General features: G+C 42.0%; 1 protein-coding gene across 5 annotated transcripts in view; it reads right to left on the bottom strand.

Annotated features, from left to right (window-relative positions):
- The window catches only part of DOCK10 (dedicator of cytokinesis 10), a 168,066-nt gene extending 145,551 nt beyond the window's left edge, over nt 1-22,515 (bottom strand). Inside the window, exon 1 of one of the 5 annotated variants that reach the window (XM_068200933.1) lies at nt 22,381-22,515. In XM_068200933.1, coding sequence (XP_068057034.1) covers nt 22,381-22,422 — 42 coding nt within the window. In that variant the 5' untranslated portion in view covers nt 22,423-22,515. Of the gene's footprint in view, nt 1-1,985; nt 2,146-8,142; nt 8,176-22,380 lie in introns of those variants that run through there. The other 4 variants (XM_068200928.1, XM_068200934.1, XM_068200929.1 and 1 more) reach the window with 4 other exon arrangements.
- Between the last annotated feature and the right edge of the window lie 760 nt (nt 22,516-23,275).

Genomic DNA, 23,275 nt, shown 5'->3' with positions numbered 1-23,275 from the left:
TGTGCCTGCTGGTGAATAAAACACATCTGGAAGTCCCTAAGTGATCCCACGGAGCAGTATAACTGAAACCAGAATTTGGTCTGGCATCTTCAAATCTTAACTTCAGCATCTTTCAAAGACCATCTTTTCAGAGCTGACTGTATTTGCCTCAGATATTGCATCAAAAGCTCTGATGAAATCCAGCACCAGTGTATTTCATCAGTCAACAGGAAGTCTCACAGAAGATTCACAGAAGTGGCAGATGATTTTTGTCACCCTAGAACTGAAGTCTTGATGTTTTAAAGACAGATTGAATAAAATATAACGTGAATACACGAGGAGTAATTAAATGCTATATTAAGACAGCAGTCTAAGATTTGTTAGCAACACATTAAAAACACCACCATCCCCTAAGGAAACAGACCATCAATTTCAGGTTTGCTTCATCAATTTCATTCTGTTTCTGCATTCTTGCAGCAAAAGCACAGCAGAGTAAAATACGTTGCTAACAAAACTTAATTTATAATACTCCAAGATGCAATGAGACAATACAATAGTTTAGTGGTACTTGAACTGAAACATTGCCTCTTAGCGGACAACTACTCAGCACAGTGTCTGGTCAGAGCCCAAGCCAACCATGATGGTTCCTCGAGGGTTTCCACCAAAAGTCCATCAGTGTTGTGCATCCTGTTTAATAATGAGCCAAATTCTGATCTCTGTGCACAGCAGGTGTAAATCTGTTGGTGGTGCAGTTGTAGGGATGCTTTGGGACTTGACAAGGACTGATAGCACGCACAACATTTGTGGAAAGTCAGGAGAGATATGTAACTTCTTCTAAGCTTTCAAAAATCAGGAGTTTTAGAATACTTTATGAAGACCTTCAAAGCTGACTGTAAAATCACTTCAAACCTAGTGATCTAAAGAAAACAACTCACATTTGCTGTAGAGGTAATTAGGAACTGTGAACTGGCTGCTGTCTCTAAGCACAGCAGTCGCTTTAGCACAGCTGTCCATTTGTACTGGGCAAGACCCCTCAGATGATGGAAAATGCCCACAAACTTTATGGGAACACACTTGCAGAATTGCTTTCTGTTTTATGCAGAGAGGATGTATTACAGGTAGGCACTGCTGTGGGGTAAACTGATGAGTGATGACCTTTCACTTAAAACTTTCCCTCTACTTCATGAGCTGTCTTGCCTAAAAAACTAAAAAAGGAAAATATTTATCTGAATGAAATGATTCACAGAAATGATCTGCTTAATCATCTAAAGAGCCGTGTAAGTCTCAAAACACATAGTTTTAAGTCCAAAGGAATCTTAATACCAAAATGGCTAATAAATGAGTCATAAATACCTACAGATCTGAAAAGCTCACGAACTCTAACAATTTGCCATCTATGCCTACCAGCTAAGGACTTATACGTAAGAGAGGAGAAAACTCCACGGATGGAGAGACACGGGGCCTGAAGCCCCATGCAGTGCATTTTACAAGCGAACGCAAGTAGGAAGAACAGGGTCTGTGTTTCCGTGGCATTTGAGGCTTCTTGCGCGGGATTTCCAGTGGAAATCACCGGGAGCGCACACGCTTCTCGGTAGCGATGGTGACACCCGGGCTGTGCAGGACCGACACTCATGTGACTGTCACACACCGGGGAGCCCGCGCCTGTCCCGCTCCGGCTGGGCGCTCCCGGCTCTCACTTCACCCGCCACCGCGATGCTCAGCCAAAGGGACAGAGAACGGGCGAAAGCGAAGGGAGGATGCCGGGCCGCCGGCGGGGGCTGTCAGCGAGGGCTGTCAGCCGTCGGCCGTAGCGCGGGGAGGCGCGGAGCGGAGCGGCTCGGGCGGGCCAGCGCTGCCCGCGGGCTGCTCCGCTCGGGGCCGGGCGGGCCGGGGCTCCCGGCGCTGCCGCCGCGCCCTCCCCGGGAACCGAGCGCGCTTCGCACCTGGGCCGGTGCCCGCCGCCCCGCCGGGGGCTGCCCCGCCGGGCGCTGCCCCGCCGCACTCACCCGCAGCTGCAGCCGCCCGCCGGCGGCCGCGGCGGCCGCGCTGTGCCGCAGCTCCGCCGCCTGCCCCGGCCGCAGGAGGCTCCGCGTGAAGCGCCGCGTCCGCTCGCCGGCCATGGGCGCCGGCAGCCCCGCGCTCCGGCCGCCGCTCCCCGCCCGGGCCGCGGCGCCGTCAGGAAGCGGAACTGGGGGTTTCCCTCCCGCTCCCCCCGCGCGGGGGAGGTGTGCGGGGCGGGGGCCGCCCGCCGACCCTCCCCGGGGCAGCGTCGCGCCCCCGCCGCCCGCGCTGGCCATGTGCGCGCCGGGGCAGCGCCGGCCCGAGAGGCGCCGCGGGCACGGCCCCGGCTGCTGCGAGACGGCTGCGCACCGCGGGGCTCCGGGGGGAGCCCGAGCCGGGCCAGCGCAGCCACACCGCTTTCCGTGCGGTGCTCACCAAAGGATGCTCTCCGCCAAGGCTGCGGGTGGGTTCGGCACAGGAAGAGCTACTCTTGGCGTTAACCGCTTGCTAAGGTGGGAACGCGGTTCAGGAGATGAAACCGACGTGGTGTCCAGGTTTCACGAGAAATCCACTCTCCGGTCATCACCACCGCCCACTGAGCTCTTAGAAAGCGTCCTCCAAGCAGCACGGAGACCCTGCACAGATCAAGGCTAGATTTCTCCCAGTCCTTCTGCCAGCTGGAATGGCATCTGTCTTCACCGTGGAAAACTCAGCCGATCCACTATTAAGTTTAGCCATTTAAGCCCATAGAAGTTATACAATAGTCACAGTTCGCCCAGCCCAGCGATCACACCTTCTGTTGGTAGGAATACAGCTTTATGCCTTAACACTAAAGCTGCAATGTGGAGAATAAAGGATTGCTGTGAGCGCTGTATCTTAATTTCTTTGCACAATAATACTTACATTCTCCTCTGTAGTGCAGATTTTTTCTTTCTTCAGTTAAACTGGTAGGGATGGGAAAGGAGGTAACCATGAGAGAGAACATACCTGAGTGCATGGCGGTCCCTGTAAGAAAAGATTGAAATAAAACCGGAGCAGCTTCAGGTGTAATGCCTGAAGGGCAACACTGCAGTACACATGTGAGGGCAACAGCTGAAGCTGCAAAGGTGCTAAAACACAAAACCCATCAGAGTCACTTAACATTTAGCTAGATTTTGCGTTAGGGAATTAAGTGTTGCAAGAGCTCCTGGATTAGGCCCTTGCCCAGAAGCACCGTGTGTGTTTTGAGGTAGTTGCCTGTAAGACACGGCAGGTTGCAGCATGGTACGAATTCACTGCAGCCTCCTTGTGGCTCCCAGTTCTCTCCTCCAAGCTTACTGAAGATACCAAAGGCAGCAATGATAAGAGAGTTTAAGTATTGCTCTGCAATGGAAAAATTTCCCCATAAAGTAAATTATCTGAAGTGTGCTCCAGAATGGGCTTAAAACAATTAAATTCTCTAGTCTAGCCAGGCAACAGGTGCTACATTGTAATATCTTGGAGATGACATTTATTTGAAGCTAAAGCTCTGTAAGAAAATACTACTGGTTTGGAAAAGATTTCTTGAGAAATTTGACACAAAAAGCTACTCTGAGATGAAAAAGGAGACTCCATTCATTTTGCAAACAATCCATATAAGTCTCATTTTAGGAATGCAGCCTGATCTTGCAAAGAAACAAAAAAGAAGAGTAAGTAGCCTCAGAGACTAGGGAAGCATTCTGCCTCAACACAAGGATGTAATTTAGAATAAATTTGACTGCAATTTATTGCAGACAGCAAAGAAAACACACATTGCATATGTGAGAAAGGACAAAGAAAATTAATGGTTTCTTCCATTCAGTATGTACGTGTACATTCTGAAAAATGGTTTTAAGAAAATCATCACCATAAAGCAGACCAAAACTGTCCAGCCATCTCTGTCTTTGGGCACAGTACTGTTGCTCCTGCTCAGATGTGGTGAGCTCAGTGGTCAGGCAATAGCAGCCTGTGCTCCACAATACTTCTCCCCTCACAACTACACATGGGCAAGCTGGGGTTGAGTGAATGTGCAGATACTTGTCAGTGAGCATTTGGCTGCTGAAATCTATTGGTAGACATCAAGAAATAAAAGAGCCAGCTGTTTCTACACCACAAACATTTTTAAGCCTGCAGGGAAGCAAGAAATATCCACAAATACTCCAATAATGAGAAAAAAAGGCAGTAAGATTAAATAGAACACATTTTTTATTATCATTCTTCTAAGTAAACATTCAGGGATAGGATAGTCTAGGAAAGGACCTCTGTCAAAGACAAGCAGAGTCTCTCAAATTGTCACACACAGTGCAAAGCACAAGTGTCCAGGATTTTACATGCACGTGGTTGTTATTCAAAATTTCTTACGCAAGAGTAACTCTTTGGGTGTGTTTCACAGTTCTGCATTTCAGAAGTCCTTTGGTTTTCAGATTTCAATCAGTTGTTACACAGGGCCTCTGCACTCCCTAGGAGGCTTTCCATTTGATTTTGGGTACCCCATAGTGTGGTTCTGCTAAAAAGGTGTATATGCTATAAGCTGTTAGTTCTCCATCTTTAAAAAATGGTTACCTTGATAAACACGTATTTAGCATTAGTAAAACAGCAGCAACAGCAGAGTTATAACTTTGGATATCTAATTGATCTAGGACTAGAGATTTTGATATACAGAAACAAGTCATTCTTTAAACATGAGTTTGAAGCCTATTCCTACACTACTTCAGGCTGCCCCTGAGAGGTGGATGGTATAGCATCACTGATGGAGAGCAATTTCAGCGCAGCATAAAATGTCTGGCAGTAACTGGACTGGGTTTCACACTCAAAGTTGGCTTTGCATCCGGAACACTTTTTTTTCAAATTTCAAGAATGTTTGGGAAAATTTTGTTTCAGTACCACTGCTAATCAGAAGTAAAAACCTTCATTTTGCAGTTGCATTAAATAGCGAGGCCATGTGAATCTTGTCTCTGTTTAGCAAGACCATGACAACTATTGTCTTTCACAACTGTGTATGAGCTTGAATAGATGAAAGTTCCACTTTCTCACAAATGCATCGAAGAATTGACTCCCTTTCCCCCAGTGGCCATTTCGCCCAGGCTTGCAGCAAAACAAAAGATAGTGACACTCCATTTAGGTTTGCTTCTTTAGCATGTTTGGTAATCTAACATTTCTAGAACTGCCTTTTGAAGAAAATGACAGAAATCTGTCATTGTATATGTCTGTACTGGCACCACTTACCCAACGTGCATTAGTTTTCTAACACAGACATCCAGCTTTGTTATCTGGGGATTCTAGTTCATGCCAACAGGTTACTCAGGAGTGTGAGTATTTAAGCATTTTACCTAGGTTTTCTTTGTCCCCAAAATATTCATTAATTTGATTAGTGAAAAAGTTATTGTATTTCTTATATCATTAAGCTGGTGCACACAAACATTCAAGACAAACATTTTTTTCACGGAGATAACACCTTCCCCCACCCCCACCTCTTCTGCCTGTGACCACAAATGCATTTCTGTCCTATTATCAGCACACACTAACTGCAAAGTTAAACTAACTGCTGTGGTTTTTTTATCATCTGAGCTGCAAAACCCCCAAAATATACTCTAGAGTTTAGCTTCATTTTCTCATGGGCTTTGAACTTTTTCCTGTATGCAATGTAGAGAATCTTCCTGTCCATGAGACCTTCCTTAGATTCTAGAACACTAAATGCCGATGCAGATGTTTGCTACATGGAATTTGGGAATCTCCATCACTACTAATAGCACAAGAGAGTTGACTCCTTTGACGTGATTCTAAGTGCAAGTGCCTTTTACATTGGTCCAGTAACTCAGAAACGTTTTAGTCTTCACTATTCACTTCCCAGGTAATTGCCACTCCATCTGATTTGTTACAAATGACAGTGTTGCACAATCTTTAATTGTTCTGCCACCTGCAGAACATGACATCCCACCTGCCCTTCACAGGATGACCATGGGTGCTCTGGAACACAGCTCAGCCTGCCCAGGCACAGCACACCCCCAGCGCTGAGGAGAGCTCTCTCCCTCCACAGCTGATACCTGCACTGCTTCATCTCACAGTGGATCAACTCAACAAATTCGAGGTGATAGATCTGTTTTAAGTTTTATGTGTCATAACACAAGATAGCAACAGAAGGAAATGAAAACCTTCAAACACAAAATACCTCCTTCAACGCTCAAATGAAAAACTGCAAAAGCAATACTCTTGCATGTGCCTTTAATATCTACACATACAGGCCCACTCTACTGCAAAGGTTACACTCTGTAAAAACAGGTTTATAGCATAAAGGATATTAAGAGAAATAAGTTTCCAGCCCTTCATTTACCCTTTCTCTAAGGCACCGGGCTGGGTGTAGCTGCCTCAGTAGAAGCACATTGGCATCAGTAGGGCTATTTTAGCAAGGCAAGTAAAAGGGTCACAGGGTGGCTCTAAATATTTCAAGCTTCATGCTAAGACCTACTCTGTGCATGCATATAAATTTAACTATTTCTGCTAGATTTGTGAGGATGTAGGCTCATCACTGAGGAGCTACAACTGATGGATGACAGTGGAGCTGTTTTTATTAATCAATTAACACATGTATGTCTTTAATGAATCAGGATCAAGTTGGTAGTTAAGTGTAAATCTCAAACACTGGGCAAACAGTGCTCTTATCCTTTTATAAATTCTTCTTATTAGAGAACACACTGCTTGTAGAAGACAGGCTATGTCATTATTTTACATGTTCAACAAGATCAGAATGTCTTTCCTTAATTACAGAATATCAAATCTGACCTCATATTTCATTACAATGCCAGGGCAGAATTCTAGTCCTTCTAGAGAGTTAAATGCAAGAAGTTGAGAAGGATAGAACACTGCAGGGTTAAAAAAAAGAAAAATCCCTCCATATTTAAAGGCCTCCAAAGTACTCAAGTACACAATTTAAATGAAAACAAAGATGTATACATTTTTACTGTTATCTCTGACCAGGGCATGCAATCACATAACCAGACAAAAAATCCAGTATGTCTTGTGGATCTGAATTCATTCATGCTTCAAACTCTAGAGATAAGCTCCTCTCCCATCTCAACACTTAAATTTAATACTACAAGAAGCATTTATTCATCCAAACCAGTTTCTTTAGGGTAACGTGTCTTTGCATGATGAATAGGCATAAAATTTACTGCCAGTTTTTATGTGGCATGGTTTTAAACCTGAGAGGGCATCACCTAATGGTTAGGGCAATAATCTGGACATTTGTGTTGATTCCTATTCTGCAGGATTTATCTTCTGACTTTTCTCTAGAAGATGGGAAAAACTATATCCTCACCATGGGTGTAGTATAAAGGGGTTCAAATGTTTAGTTCACAAAGTCCAAATGAGTAACAAGGCTATTTATGGCTATATGTAAATACTTGTCAAAACAAAAATAATTAATACTAATTTAACAGTGGTAATTTTAAGCTGTTTATTAGTCTCATTCAGAGCTGGAGTTTCACAGAAAATTTCCATCTAAATATTGTATTCCATTTTCTGGTCAGCTGTATAATTCACATTATTCACTCCTAATAAACAGTTTCAATACTTTCCCTTTTACTATGGTGGAAGTGCAAGAGCAATACTGTTTATAAAGCATCCAAACACTGCATTCAGACCAGCATTATAAATACCTAGCTGGAACATACAAAAAAAAAGTTATTTTCACTTCAGCTGCGCAAAGGCAAACCCTTGAATTTGAGACAGCTGTATTAGCCTCTTAGGAGAAGATTCACACATGGATTTAAGCACCTTTATGGAGCAGAAGCATTACTCAGTGATTCATGAGACACTCACCCTGTAAGTGCTCAGGCACTCACAGGAGTGCAGACATCGTTAAATACAGAGTGCTTTTCTTAAGTATGCCAAAAATAACAAGTTTGGTGTTTAAACCTTGCTCTCTGCAAAGCTGTTATGAATTCTCAAGCATGGCAGCACTGAGCACTGCAGCCCTTCTAAGAGTCATTCTTCACATCCCCTCTCTGTTGAGTCATCAGATTCATTTTGGAAATTCTCATAATATTCTAACATGGAAGCTGCAAGGAAAATCACGTCAAATCAATTTCAAGTTAATCTTAATCACTGGATGATTGATATGATCTCAATTTCAAAATATGGCTCCATTATCAATTACATTAAACATACATTGCTGAGAGGCTCCATTTGGTATGACTGATGCAATTTCATGCATGATTTAATTGTGACACCAACCCTCTTGTAAATAGACTGAGGTCCATTGTCACAAAAACCAGATCTGTCATATTTTGCATTGGTGAAAGTGCACATAATCACACAAATTAAACTACAGCTCAAGGAGCCTTTTCCCTTTTAAAGTAGAAATTCTCTGTTCCATGTAGCACTTGACAAGTGTGCATCATCAGAACCACCACTTTAGTTTAAAAAATTTGGCAGAAAATTTAAATATAAAATAGCAGAAGCTTAAGGTAATTCTCTGTGATCACAGTCTTAATTTAGGAATATTCAGACAGCTTGAAACTTCTAGTAAGTGCTCCACCTGCACATTTTTCACTGTACTAATAGATGATAGTAAAGGCAAGATTAATTGTCTTCACATTTTTAATTCTCACTTTCATGTCCCATACCTCCATAGCACATGCTCTTCTTTCACAGTAAGCATATTTTACCATTTGTGGAAGTCAATCAGGTCAAGATCCTGACCTTTCCTTTTTTAAATGCTGTTTTTCCATGATACTCTATACAAAGTGTACTTGGCATTGAGGATTGCATTCCAGGATCGTCTTTTTTCTTTTCTAAACACATAGTCTGCTTGATTTTTCTACTACTTGAAATGATTAATAGGATGGGTCTCATGACCTCTAAATTTAAATTTTAAAATGTGTTTGGCCTGCTACTTCACAGGTAAAAATTTCCAATGGAAAAGAACTAACATGAGAATTGAATGTAACCATAGTTTAATGGGTAAACCTCCTGGGTGAAAACTGGATACTTTGTCATATTTTCCTTTTTTAAAAGCAGATGTTGCACGAATGTTTTTTTTCCTTCATGAAAGTACAGAGCACATAGATGATAAGATCTATGGTATAAAACAATAAACAGCAAAACCAGCCAATCTGACTTTACTTCTGCCAAAACTCTTGGGCACTGCAGATATACAAAGAGTTAACTCTTTGGAAAGGAAGACATAACCATAACCAAGAATGAAACAGGTAACAAATAAGGCAGAAAGCCCATTATATATTTCAGTCATTTTTATAAAGGTAGACACAGGTTTCAATACAGTACAGGTCCAGTTTAAAGCAGGAGGAAGTAAAGGCTGAACCTTTCTTTTCAGTGTTTTGTTGGGATGCAGCAACACACTTAGAGCAATGTACTGCTGCCATGGTGGGAAGCAGCTGCTGGAGACTGGAAATTCTGCATGGCCACATGGGAGTGAAAAGGATAAATGTACTGGACATGATTCAGTACTTTCCTTTGGGAGGAAAGAACTTTTTTTTTTTCCTTTCTTGCTCCATTTGAGAAAAAAAGGGGAAAAAAAAAAGGAAAGAAAAGAAGATTAGATGCTGGAATTCATAGTCAGAGCACTCAAATTGTGGAAGAGGTTGGTCAGGAAATGCATCCACCAGCTTGCACGTCCCTAAATACAGCCAGGAACATCAGTGAGTGGCCTCTGCCCTTATCGTTGACTTCCTCCCACCACCCTGCCTGCACATGGGGAGGAATTGTCCTCAAATGTCACAGGAAAAGCAGAGGTCTTTCCTGTGCTCCCTCTTAGATTCTTGTTCTATTGCTGTGCTGGAAAAGTGAGTAGGAGCCACAGCAGCAGCTCTGTCCCTACCACAAACACTCACACGTTGGCTCTTAAAGCCTGCTTCTTGAAGTGGAAACGCAGTCACATCATGTGGCTTTGGGATAAGTTTTGTTCTCTATTTCCACTCTTGCCTCTCACACAAAGTCATTGAAATCACTTTTGGTTTCCCTTCTTGAACAAACGCTCACAGTGAGACCTAATCTTCTCATCCTCTTGGCCACCAGGATGCAGAAAGATTTAAGATGTCTCCCACAATCCCTCTGAAATCTTGTCTGGACACTGCAAGAACACTATTGCCAGGGCTGATTTAGTTGTGGAAAACACTCAGATTGATGTAATCTGGCTCTTTATAAAACATCCAGGGACTTGAATTTTCCAAGTTAGAAGACTCTTGGGCCCAATCCTGCTTCTGAGTCAGAAGGGTTGAACAAAGTGCTAGACCATAAACATGTGTCAGAAAAGAAATGTAAACAGGCATTCTGAAATTTACTCTCTAGAGGTTTATTTTTGCTGAAATTTGCTTTCTTCTTCACTTACAAGGGAACTTGTGGAATAAGAAAAAGGAGACAGTCAAGTTATCTTCCCTCTGTCCTATTCAGTGACAAACAGGTAAAATACTAAAAACCCTCAACAACTCACATGAATGCATTGGCAGGAGAAAGAGGGGAAAATGTCATCCCTGAAGTATAAACTCTTTGCTTAGCAGCTGATTGTAACCAATTTATGTAAGTGAAAATCCAGAGTTTAATCTAGATTCTTTGACTGTAAGAGCTGCTTCTGGGTCCAATTTGCTTGCACCACATAAAGTATGTATGCCCTCCAGCAATCACTTGATATTTACAAACAGCAATAGTAGAATGGCAATAAGTTTACTTTTAATTTCAAATTAGACACTTAATAAATTAAAAATAATTGTATTTTAAACAAAAATCCTTTTCACTTATTCAGCAACAAGGCAAATTTGAGATCAAGCTCAGATTGTAACTTTCATGATGTAAATGAAAGCAGCAGGTTGTATGAGCATACTCCACACTGGACAATCAAATGTCTTCTTTCTGATGGATTTCTTGAATCTTTGGAGTGTATCACAAAATCTATAAATAGAAGTTCTAATAGAGAACAAAGTACAAAAGTACTAATAGATTATTAGAAAGTGATTTGTTATTAAATGAGAGCACAGATGAGCACAATAGCTACATAACATCCAATGGAGAGAGCTACCCACGGAGACCAACTGAAAATCTGAACAGGAGCTTCTGCCAGCATCAGTCAATGTAAAATAATTCTGCTCCTCTGTCTGTAACAATGACAGGTGCCAAGACATCTCTCCTCTTTCTGTATGCATAAATAAACACATTCAACAAGATGGAATAAGAAGTTACTCTGCTTAGGGTAACTCTATATACTCAATGTAACTAGAGAAGAATGTTAAAAACTGGCCTGCAGCTGTACTCTGGAGCTGTTATCAGATTCTGGCTTTTACTTGATAGTAACAATACATCATGTTATTGAGACTGACCAAATCTCATTAAAGTTCATGGGACTAAATCCACTAATTTTACTGGACTCTGACATTCTCCCCTGCATAAGCAAGAGGGACCTCCTAATTTAGTACTGAAGTACATCTTTAACATGAGGGGAAAGCTCTCTCCTGAAGTATATACACATATTCTCATTCAACTTCCATAGATTAATTAATGTGGCAGAGGGGAAAGATGCATATATTACATGTAAGGGAAGATTTTTACAGCAATTACCACCTCCTTTTTTCTATATGATACCTTTTACCTTACCATCTGTGCAGTGGAACACAGAGCCGCTCATTTCCCCAGGTGCAGAAACTTAAGTTTAAAAGAAAGCCTTCCCTCCCTGTTACCTCTACAGTGAAAACAGACATGTAGGATATTCTTGGCCCACCTTCTGCCTTCAACATGCCATGACAGTAAACCACCTGGGTTTTTAATCTTACTGCTACTGTTATGTGACCCATCCCTGTAGCCTCCAGGCACCAATGAGGTTCCAGTACAGACCACTGTCCCTCATTAGTTTATAAGGCAATAAACTACTGGGAATGACTCATGGGTGGATCAGAGACAAGTGAATAGAAATTCTTCTACCCACATTTGGAGAGTGGGTGGGACAGGAAAACTGGAAATGCTTTGGCATTACAAACAGCAAGTAGAGTTCAGAGCAGGTGCCATTTTCATAAGCAATGGTTCTTAAAAGAAAACTACATTCAGAAAGCTGAAAAAAGATGCAACTTGAAATGTGTCACACGTAAAAGACAAGTGAAAACACCAGTAAATGCAAGTTTTACAGGCTGCATTGGTGCATTGCCTGGGACTTGGCACTGAAGGTTCACAAAGGCATTTACTCTGTGTGTATTTCTCCTAGAGCAGTGGGCTCAGTAGGCAGATATCAAGACCTAAAAATCAGTCTCTAGCACCAGCATCTGCCTACATGATAAATTGTCCAGGTGACTTTGGCTGCAGCTTTGGGCCATCACAATTAGACTAGTGCTCTGTTTCCTGAGCTGCTTCATCTTCCTTAAGGCCATCTCTTCAACTTTGGAATAAGACATTTCTTGCCTGCTCAGCCAGAAGATCTGTAATACTTAACAGCTCCTTTGAGGGGTAATAACAAAAACATCAGGGGCTAACATCAGGATTGCTTTTATGACTATTTAATATTTATTTATGATTAGTGGCACATTAACAATTATAGTTCCCTGAATTCCCAGTTTAACATGCAGGGAGTCCCTGACTGTGTCCTTAAATGTAGTTTTATGTGGACCCCAACAATTTAAAATTTCTAGGCCCACCTTCTCATCACCTTCCATTTACACAGAAGTGGAATGATGCATGCAAATCAGACATAACACATGCCATAAAAAAAAAAATAGGGATGTTTATAGTCATTCCCTCCCCATAGATGCACAGTATAAAGTCCCTCATTAAAGCTCTATCTCTACCCAGATTTCACCTGGGGGGGTGACACTTGAGTTTCTGCCAGCTGATTAGTCACAGGCGGGAGATAAGATCTGTCCCTGTAAATAGTTTCCCACCTATAGTGAAAGTTACAATTAGATGATTAAACAAGAAAGAATATTATTAATCCATTAATCCTAAAAGCCCAATTCACTTGTCATTATTTACTCCATTTTACATTCTCTCTTTTTACCTCAACTTACCTCAGATTAGGTAAGGAAGCCTTTATGTAGAGAAGACATGTAAGGGTACAGGGGCCATAACAGTTTACATCTGTTTTGGAGGCAGGGTGAAGGATATCCTCAAGGCTTGGTGTTATGCCTCTTTCCTCCACATACCCTTTGCCTTCTTTTCTTCCTGGACTAAACTCTCTAGTTTTTCTCATCACTGAGAGATCTGCCCTCACAGTAACATCACCATCTTGGTACTCCCATTGAGGTGTCAGACTCCTGCATCTTTCTGCTGCTTGGCTGGTTACTCTCCTGTTTCATATTTGAGTACCCAGTTTCTCTGAAATACAATGTTTTGGACCCAGACTGAATGTCAAGCGGTGAATTTCAGACCATTTATTAAATGTCTGAATATTCTGGTTTTCTACAAAGTACTGCAACCTTCCCTGCACAGCATCATCTACAAATGTTAATAGACCATCTTTGTTCTACTTTTATGTCAGTAGCCAAGAGATATATTACAGTTAAGCTGAGGACAGCTTTCTCCTGAAATTTCCTTCTGTTTTAGCAAACCAATTGACACCTGACCTTTGGACAGTTTTCAGCTTGTTGTGTACTCAGCTAATGATGATTTAATCTAGATTCTGCTGCCTTAGTCTGTTTATGGGAATGTCATGTGAGAATGTGTTCTCAGTGTGCCACATATCTGATATAGCACAACCCTGCTCTGGAAGGTCAGCTGGTCTGTCAAAGAAGAAAATTTTACTGCCTGAATGCAAATGTTTTGACACATCTATTGCTAAGGCAGTTTGGGCTACAGAGTGCACAGAGGATAAACAAGACTCAAAACCCCCACAGATATATATGCCTCTCCTCTTCTGGGTAATTGCCAGTACCTCTAGTTTTTCATGCCCTCTCTGTCTCAATCCTTATTTGATTGCTGCCTGCACCTAAAAGGCAACAGTATTCCAGCTTTTTATTGCAGCAGGGAAATGGAGATGTGAGGCCCTTTACTTCCAGCTTTCCCATATGCTCTGACCAGCCTGTGTAACTCCAGTACCCTGCTGCTTTTGAGACAGACACACAGTCACACAGTAATACGGGACTGCAAAATCCTCAGGAAAACTGGAAAGGTGCTGTAGAGTGTCTGATGTCCTTCTGCACTGCAGACACTCTGGTCTGAAGGCTGAATACCTCAACCCTATAGACGTTTATTAGGGCTTTATCCTGGGAGAGAGGGATTCAGATTAACTCACCTAAATAGAAAGCTGATCTGGGATTTCCAGCATTTCAGATGCATGCCCTAGCCATGGAGCTGCTGGATAAGGCATGCATGCTATTTCTTTTCACTGCTGTGGGATATTCTCCACAAGATCCCTCCACAATCTGTCAGGCAGACCTGGAAAGTATCAGACTGTGCTCTGCAGATGAGTAAGTCAGAAAGATGCAGACTCTGAATCCTAAAAGGGGCTAAGTATTACTTTTGTGCACTGGTACTTAATTCTTACTAAAGAGAGACTCTGAGGAGGATTTCAAGAAGCCAAAATGTGATGACCTGAGACACTGGTACAAGTATTGACAGAAGCAGGAGACTAGCAGAGTCAAAATCTTCTGAATTTTGAATTTTTAATGAAGTAGCAGTCAGGTATTTCAACTTTGAATGGTATTAAATCCCATAGTCAGCCAGTGACATTTTTAATCTTCTGCTGCATTTTGTTGTTTGCTGAGTGAAAATGCAAGGTAAAGATCCAGAGTGGAAGCAGAGGCTTGGTGGGGAGAAAAGTGTGGCACAGGTTCAAAGCAGTAAAACATTCAGAAACAACTAATCAGTGATGTACTTATCCCAAGTAGTTAAATACGGAGATACAGCAACATACAAAACAATTTCTGCAGAACTCTTTAAAGGAATAGAATCAAGGAACAAACAACAAAAAGTTTAATATTGCTAAGGTCACAGTCTTTCCATTTTATCAAGGAACAAACAACAAAAAGTTTAATATTGCTAAGGTCACAGTCTTTCCATTTTACAAGGTATATTAAGCATGTCACCTACTGAGAGCACTGCATGCATTTTTTTTTCCAGTTTGTAGCTAGCAAGATATTTGTCTATGAGTGGGAATAGCACAGCCCAGGCACTCAAGAGCTAAGCATAGATCATAACAATCCTTTAAGTCCACAGTTATTCAGATGGCTAGAGATTTTATATTTCTGTGACTGGAAAACAGTGGGACAAGGTGCTGGTTGACCATTTCCAAGATGCATAAAATTGGAAGATGGGAGATGAGTGCAATAGGACACTAAAAGGCCTGGAGTAAGACAACTTCTATTATCAGAAAATTCAGAATTATGATGAATTTATATCAAATACAAAATTTAAATACAGGTATGAGATCCTGCACTGCACCACCAAGAGAATGGGGTCTGTTTCCCAAATATTTTCTATCATATGATTCTATTTACCTGCACTATTACTGTGTCAGAATGCTACACCCAGTGTGCAGAGGTAGAGATCAGTGTTTCTACATGTGTTATGCCACTAAAACAATTATCTAGAATGTTCTAGTGATGCAGCATTTGGCTATTCCTGTACGTGACTCCTGGAGATCAGGGATTTTAAGTCAGTGTAAAAATATAACCCCCACCCACACACATTGTCTTTGTGTGTATATAGGACAGCAAGACTCAAGAGCTGTCCTGCAGGCATCAAGAACATTGGAGATTTAAGTAGTACACAACTAAAAGAAATTCAGTATATAAATAAAGCTTAAGAGCTTTTCCCAGTGAGAGCTTTTCAAATAGAAGTATCATACAATTAAAATTTTACAACTCTTCTGTTTAAAATCAGAAAGAAAAAGTCAGACCAATCAGAATTTGGAATATTCTGCAAGTTTTTATTTCTCATTCAACTCAGCATATTGTTGGGCAAATTAGTCCTGTTGATATCATCTTCCTGGTCAGACTGTGACATGTCTAGTTTTGTATGAAATACCAGATATTAGCACAATAGCCAACTTCCTCCCAGTCTTCTTGCTTACAGTTACAACTGATTACATTTAGCCTATATTATCCCTCTTATTTTTTGCTATCATATTTAAAGTTAGGTTTTTATATCCATAGGTTCCCCAATGTATGGATATAAAAAATTACCTTCTCAGCTTTTCATCTGATGTTTTCAAACTTTCTCTGAAGTTATGAAGCTACATAGACATAAACACAAATGTCACATGCACACTCATGCAACAGAAACATCACTACTTAAGTGAGAAAACAACATTAACTAGGTGACAAACAAATGCATCTCATTCCTCAGTGGAGCATCTCCTCTTAACATAGATTTACATGAAAAGGGAAGCAGGAAATTGCTTTCCAAAATGGTCAATATCAGAATACAGTATTTTCAGGTACTAAGGGAAGACTTGAAGGCAGGAAACTTTGTCTGGGGTTTCAGCATTGGCATGGATTTTTATTGCAAAAACTATAGTGAATTACTTCAGACTAGATCAGAAACCAAGTAGCTGTTCTATTTGACACACAATACTTCAGCATTCTTGCATAATGCCAAAATGCAAGGACATGTTCATTCTTTTTGATGCCCGTTGTCTGTGTATTTCCAGAGAGCTGAATTGGCTTTGTACAAAGGTATTGCTTCAGCCAGACACAGAGCAGTTTCTGCTGCTGACACTATAGCCAAAGGAATGGGAAACATGGATTTGAAATCTCTCAAAAAAGGGAAAAGCTTTCCCAATTCACTATTTTCTACACAACCAATACCAATTCAAAATACCAAAATGGTTTAAAGGGGACGATTTAGAGCAAGGAATTCCTGAACACCTTTTGCTTAGGAAATGTGTATTGAAACAAACAGCCACAACTGAGCCTCCTCCTATGCACTCCATGTGCTCTGAGCAACTTATTACCAGACCCATTAGCAAACTGTGTTGCTCAGGTGCTGTGGCAGCAGTTTGGTGGGCTTTGCAGGAGGAGCACATATTTTCACCCAAATCACCCAAATCCCACCTGGCTTCATGCTGAGTGGCAAAGCCAGTTTTAAATTGCTGCCGTGTTTAGCTGATGGTTAGGAGAGTCTCCAGGAAAGTCCACCAGCTCAGAGCAGCTCCCAAACAGACAGATTTTAAACTACTTGACATGCTGTTTTGAAGAGATAAAATGGGAAAGAAATAATGGTCTGCAGTATCACAACTGCTTTTTCAGAAAGGCAAACATTGGAACACCCATCTAGAGTCAGTGGCCTATAAAAATACCTACACGATCTTCTGTGCCAGATTTTCTGCATGTTCTTAATGGAGGTGTAAGCCATTACCAACAGTCTGCCCACAAGGTCTGCATTTCAAGGACATTTTGCCTCACATGAACCATTTGTAGGCATTCTTTTTAATCACAGATTTAAAGTTCTACATACTTCCAAACTTAAATTCTATCTCTCTCTCAGCTCTTCAGTAGAAGTCAAAGTACTGTATAATTGTGCTAGCAAAACATGTAAAGTCAAACTGACTGGGAAAGTGGAGCTGGGGACAGGGTGGCACAGGGACGGAAAAAGAAGTCCTACTGCTTCAGAAATGGAAAGGGAGCCCACTGCAACCGTGGGCTGGCACTGCTCTGTGCCTGGCCGGGACCTGTGGGTTCCCACAAGAGCAGGCATTTTATAAGGAAGTGAAGAAAGGAAGAACAAAAGCATAAACCACAATCTTTAAGGTTTCTCTTTAGCTTCAAAACCCTTGTGTCTCACAGAGAACATTTCTTACTTCAGATTTGATCCAGCCATTTTCCCCCTTCAGAGTCTTAAATGCTTTCCATATGTTTAACATTCTTCTAATGTATTTTCCATCCATAAAATGCATTGTCTATTCTATTTCTATTCAGCCACTTTGTCTAATCAGCAGGACACTCTCTCTGATCCAATAACTAATTTGCCAGCATAAGGCTGAAACTCCTCTGTTATCTAGGAGTACTCCTATTACTAAGAGTAATTTGCTAATATACTATAGGTAGCACTTCAGATGCTGGTGTCCTTGCTTTTGCAATATTAATTACTAAGAATCATATTCCACAATGCTCTAGGTTACAGCTGCCCCAAAACATATGCTTATAATTTCCTCCTAGGTTGAAACTTCCCCAGCATAAATTATTGTGATCCCAATCTGTGTAAGTGTTCTGTTGCCCAGGACAGTCTGAAGTATATTGGATTGCATTTGTTTCAATTTAGCAGTCCTTGTTGATTAATAGCTCTTAACTCATCTCCTCACACAATTTCCTCCAAGTATTCAGATAATCCATCTTCTTATGCCAGGGTTAAATTAAAGCATCATCTTTCCTTTAGAGAATATTATGGAGAGGTTCCCACTCCCCACAACTAATACAGTATTTCATAACTCTCTCCTAGGTGTTCTTATCCAACCCATTCACAGCCTAATGAACTTCTGCTCCCAGACTGTTTTGCTTCAGGAGCTTTTCATCCCCCAGACCATTCTGTGCAGAACAGACACCTGGAAGTCCAAATAGGGAAATAACTCATTTGCTCTGGTTTGGTTATTGGGACCAAAACTAGCAGAGAACAGCTCAGGCTCAGACAGAAGCAGGTGGCAGGGCATGGAAGTAACATGGGAAGAACGGGACAATTCAAGCTGTCCTGCCACCCCACGGCTGCGTTCCAGACCCTCAGCAATACTGCAGCTATAGTTACCTTGGCCCTCCCCTTGGAGCACATGGTCCCTGAACCACTTCCTCTATGCTTCTGTACCATTTACCTGCTTTCTACACTTTACACAATGCCAGACAGGCTTCTTAATACAACCCCTCAGACAGGTACAGGCTGCTGGTTTGGCTCCCTGAAGGCAGTCTTCAGAAATGGAATAAGGTTGTGTGATGCATCTTGAGAGGGGTCAGTGAGTGGGCTGAGCCAAACACCCATTAATAGCAAATCTGTCACATCAGGCTCTCCCTGGGAAATCACTGCTGGGCTGGCAGCAAGGCCTGAGCCATGCCAGGTGACTGGGAAGTCACAGGGTGCCAGCACTAGCTCTTGAGCTGGTGAGGTGGGACTATGAAATGCTGGTTCCCTCATCCCTGACACACCCAAGAGTCAGGGAACAATAGTGCAGGTAAGGATCACTGGAGTGCCCGTGTCCTGTCTGCTGGACTGTCCTTTCAGACTAAACTGCAAAATGCCTTTCCCTTGTTTCTTTTTTTGATGTCTAAGAACTACAGAAGTATGTTCTCATTCTCTGACTTATTCTATGTAGGAACATAAATCAGCTCCAGATGAGGCTCTGCTATTCCAAAGCTCTTCACACAATGACAGGCATTACTCAATAGCACTGTGGTGGATTTAACATGTGAAAATTAGACATGGGGAAAAGAACCACAATTAAGATTAGTAATGTGTGGCCCTAAAATGAGAAATATTTTTAGCTCAAATGTGAAGGACAAAGCAAGCCAGTAAAGTACTTATGAGCTCCCTCTTGAGGTCTGGGGCTTGAACTTGAAGGTGGTCCAGTAGGCCGCTGAAGTCAGAACATGAGAGCAACACTTTTCTTTCCAGGTTTTTTTATGCAACATTTTTTTTCCCCTCAGCTCCTCTTCAAGTACACTGGAATAGAAAGCATGACATGCTCCAAAATAATTTTGATATTGTGTAATTTGGGAACTGTTTTAAATGCTAAAAATCCTAAAGAAGTACACTGGGACAGCTTCTGGAAGACTGTGAGCCTCCCCTGGCTTCTTTAATGAATACTGATTTAATTTTGAACAGTAACTGGTGTTCTAGGCTGCTCCTCAGAACACGTGATCACCCTCCACCAGGAAGGAGGTGACCAGCTTGGTGATGCAGATTGTCATTCCATGAGATTTGCAGAAACGCCATCCATGAGTCACTGCTTCCTGCCAGACCCTGCCTCTCCCCTTGAGCCAGATGTGTTCCCAAGGTCTTTCTGAGCATGGCCATAATCCACATGCCACAACCTGTTAACAGCCACTGCTCCACACCTACCCTCATCAACTGCTTCTCTATCTGCTTGGGAGAGCCTTGGTACAGGAGACACTTCAGTCAGGTGCAGGCAGTTTGCAAAGAAAGACACAGGGCACTGCTGCTCTGGTCATTCCAAAGCACACCATCAAGTACAGCTACTGAGGTGTCCATAGTTACCTTTTCCACTTTAGCCATCCTTCTTTCTACACATTTTTCTTATAATCATAAGCTCTGTCTCCCATCAGATAGTACAATTTGAAAGTAGAATTTGGATATTTCCTCACCTACCTATCATCTTTGTAGAGGTATCTGTGGTAGATCTTGGCCATCTGGCTTGTTAGTCTTATCCTAACACCAGCATATTCTTAAGCAACCAACACTTCAGCTGTACAACCAGAGCCCACCTCAGTGCTGGGCTCCCCATTTCTACTAAAATTAGCAAGACTTAGCAGCTACTATGTGCCTTTGAAAATTCCAGATTATCTCTGCACAGCTTATGAAGACAAAACACTAATAGGGCACATATTAATTGCCATGCTAGAACAAGTAAAAATCACAGCACCTTGGTTACCTTAGAGCAAAAACTCTGCTACCTTCTGTACGTATTATCATTCTCAGTTGCTTAATAGAGCAAGTTGCTCCTGCACAGCAAGTGCTTACTAACTGTTACCAAAGCTGATTTCATTAATCATTCTGCATAAATTCGGAAAAAATTACTGAAGTTCTAAAAAGAATGTAACATTGAGAAGGAAACAATTCCTCATGTCAGTGATTCTACAATCTGTTCATCCTGCTTGTGCTCATCAAACTTGACAGCCATTTTCAGAACTAGCAACTCATTTTAAGTTTGCATTTCAGGAAACTTTCCAATATAGAAACGCCAAAATAGAAGAGCATTCCCCTCCAAACAATGATGCCACGAGTGCTGAAAATGGACTGTTTAAATTATTTAAAACCTTCTGCTTGGGTGGGGCTGAGGAGGGCTTGCCCAATCTGTAGTTCCTCGGAGCATCAGTAGGTTGCAGCAGAGTGTTAAATACAGCCTGGGACGAAGGTGTTAAAAGGGCAGGAGCACCACAGGGCACTGCTGTCACAAAATGTGACTGAAGCCAACATAGCGATGTCTTGGGAGATATATGGGAGAATTTTGCTGAACAGATTTGAACCTTAAGAAGGTGGGCTTGAAATTACCATACAGCCAGAACTTGTGTTTTCTTAGGATGCCAATGTCAGTCTTGGAGCCCCGTCATATGTTAGTGACATGATGGATTGACATCACTCATTTGGGAAAGGAAAGTTTCATTTCTGTGGTACCACCCCTGCTGCCTTTAGATGCTTTTCTAGAACACTACAATGAAACCCAGCAATTTATGGGAGAAAGAAAATAGGAAAAAAATCAAAGCAACAGATTAATATAATACAGTAGCTGTACAAAAAGTAAATTTTGGCAAAGAAAAAGCAACACAATTTAGTACTGCAACAATAAAACCACCATACAGAATTGTTTGTCTCTCGATGATGCATTTGGATATAAGAAAAAAAAAAAAAGAGTACTTCAATCAATGCTCCCAGCAGTTATTAGTGGGGTCTCTGTTCCCTTCAATTGTTCTTTTTCTATAATTTGATTGTAAATAATAACTCCACAGCTGTGTCTTCTGTAACCAATTCCATCTCTCTAGGTTCCTATATTTAGCCTACATACAAGCATGCACAAAAAGTAACAAAGATGTGAAGAATGCTGCTTAGCCTTTAGCAAAATCATACAAAAGAGCTAATGAAGCTCACTCTAATAAGCTTTACTGAATGACCAGCTGTAAACCTTCATTTGTATTCCACAACAGGAGTACTCAGAGAATGTTACCCTTCCTCTAAAGGTATTGAGTTGCTCCCTTTCCAAAGTATCACACTTCAATGAGTAAGAGATTTCTTGCAAACTCAAAGCAATGCCATTGCCAGAAATGGCCCTGTGCAACTGGTCAAAGGATGATGCTCTAGACCAAGAAATTTCAGGTAATAAAATTTCCACTTCTCTTTCTATTTTTAGCTAATCAGCAGGCTACCTGAAAAAATAAACATCACATAACCATGCTGGTACTGATAACAACACCTTCTTTTTCACAATTTCTTCTTTGTCTGCATCATATCCTACACTAAACCCACCATTTCTGTGCTGTTGTGCTACCAGTGAAGCCAGTAGCCAGTTATTCCAGTTGCAGGGGAATATGACTTAGTGACTCAGGCTTCTGTACTGTCAAACTATGGACACTCTGGCTAACATCATTTATAGCAACCTTGGTGTATCCCCTGTCCTAATGAACAAATGGTGTCCAGAGAAGCCACAGACCATGTTCTCACAGCACATGCTACAGTTGAGATGGCCACAACACACAGAGTATCACCACACAATTCCAGAAAGCTTTAGGCATTTGACCATACTGAATAGCACCTTACCACACCAGAAGGCCTCAGGCTTCTGCCCATACAGATGAACATCAGGTCACTTCAGAAGGCTGCAAGCATCTGCCCTTCTTGGTCTTCAGCCCAGCCTTTTATCCCCTCATGTTGATGCACGGCACCTGTGTGCCCTCTGTTCCCTTGGAGGTTGGTCAGTGCACCTGGGCACTCCATGGCTCATTGCTGTCAGTGCTGCTCACCTGCTCCTCACAGCTGTGCCCACTGGGGATGAGGCTCAGCCCCACTCCCAATCATCACAAACTGTGGACCTGTGCTGTGTTATTCAAGAATTTACACAGCAGTGTTACAGAACTGGCACTTGCCTGAAAGCAGGGCAAGTACAGAAAGATTCAAGTTCCTCTAAGGAGCAGATGAATTATGGCTGTCCACTTCCAGTATTGTCTTCTCCTGACCAGAGCCTGAGACCAGAGCACACCAAAGGAGTGAAGGCAGATCTGGTGGCTGCCCTTCTTCCAACCACCCCAGGGAGCAGGTGCCACATCCAGGCCTCAGCTCCCAATGCTCAAATGACAATATTAATGCACATTTGTGCTGTAGCACGGAGGACACCCACACCACAGTGAGCTACACTTGATACCTGAAGCTGGCTGCCTGTTTGGGGTGCCAGCACAGCAAACTGAAGACACTGATGAGATAAAGTGAATTCTGTGGAGGGCCACCAAAATGGTCAGGGGGCTGGTGCATTCTCCTGCGTGGTCTGGGATTGAATGGGGGCAGTTCTGTGGAGCAACAGGAGGCCCAAAACTGCAGCGTATTTGCACAGACTGCATGTATTTGCTCAGTTGCTCAAGTTGGATCCTTGTGTAAGGAAGTTGAGAATCTGAAGTTAATACCTTCTGTTTTCTAGTTATAGATTTGGCAGAGGACAACA

The sequence above is a fragment of the Anomalospiza imberbis genome, chromosome 10, assembly GCF_031753505.1.
Source record: "Anomalospiza imberbis isolate Cuckoo-Finch-1a 21T00152 chromosome 10, ASM3175350v1, whole genome shotgun sequence".
NCBI classification, from domain to species: domain Eukaryota; kingdom Metazoa; phylum Chordata; class Aves; order Passeriformes; family Viduidae; genus Anomalospiza; species Anomalospiza imberbis.
Note: the sequence above shows the minus strand (reverse complement) of the source record. Positions and strands in the feature narration are given on the sequence as shown.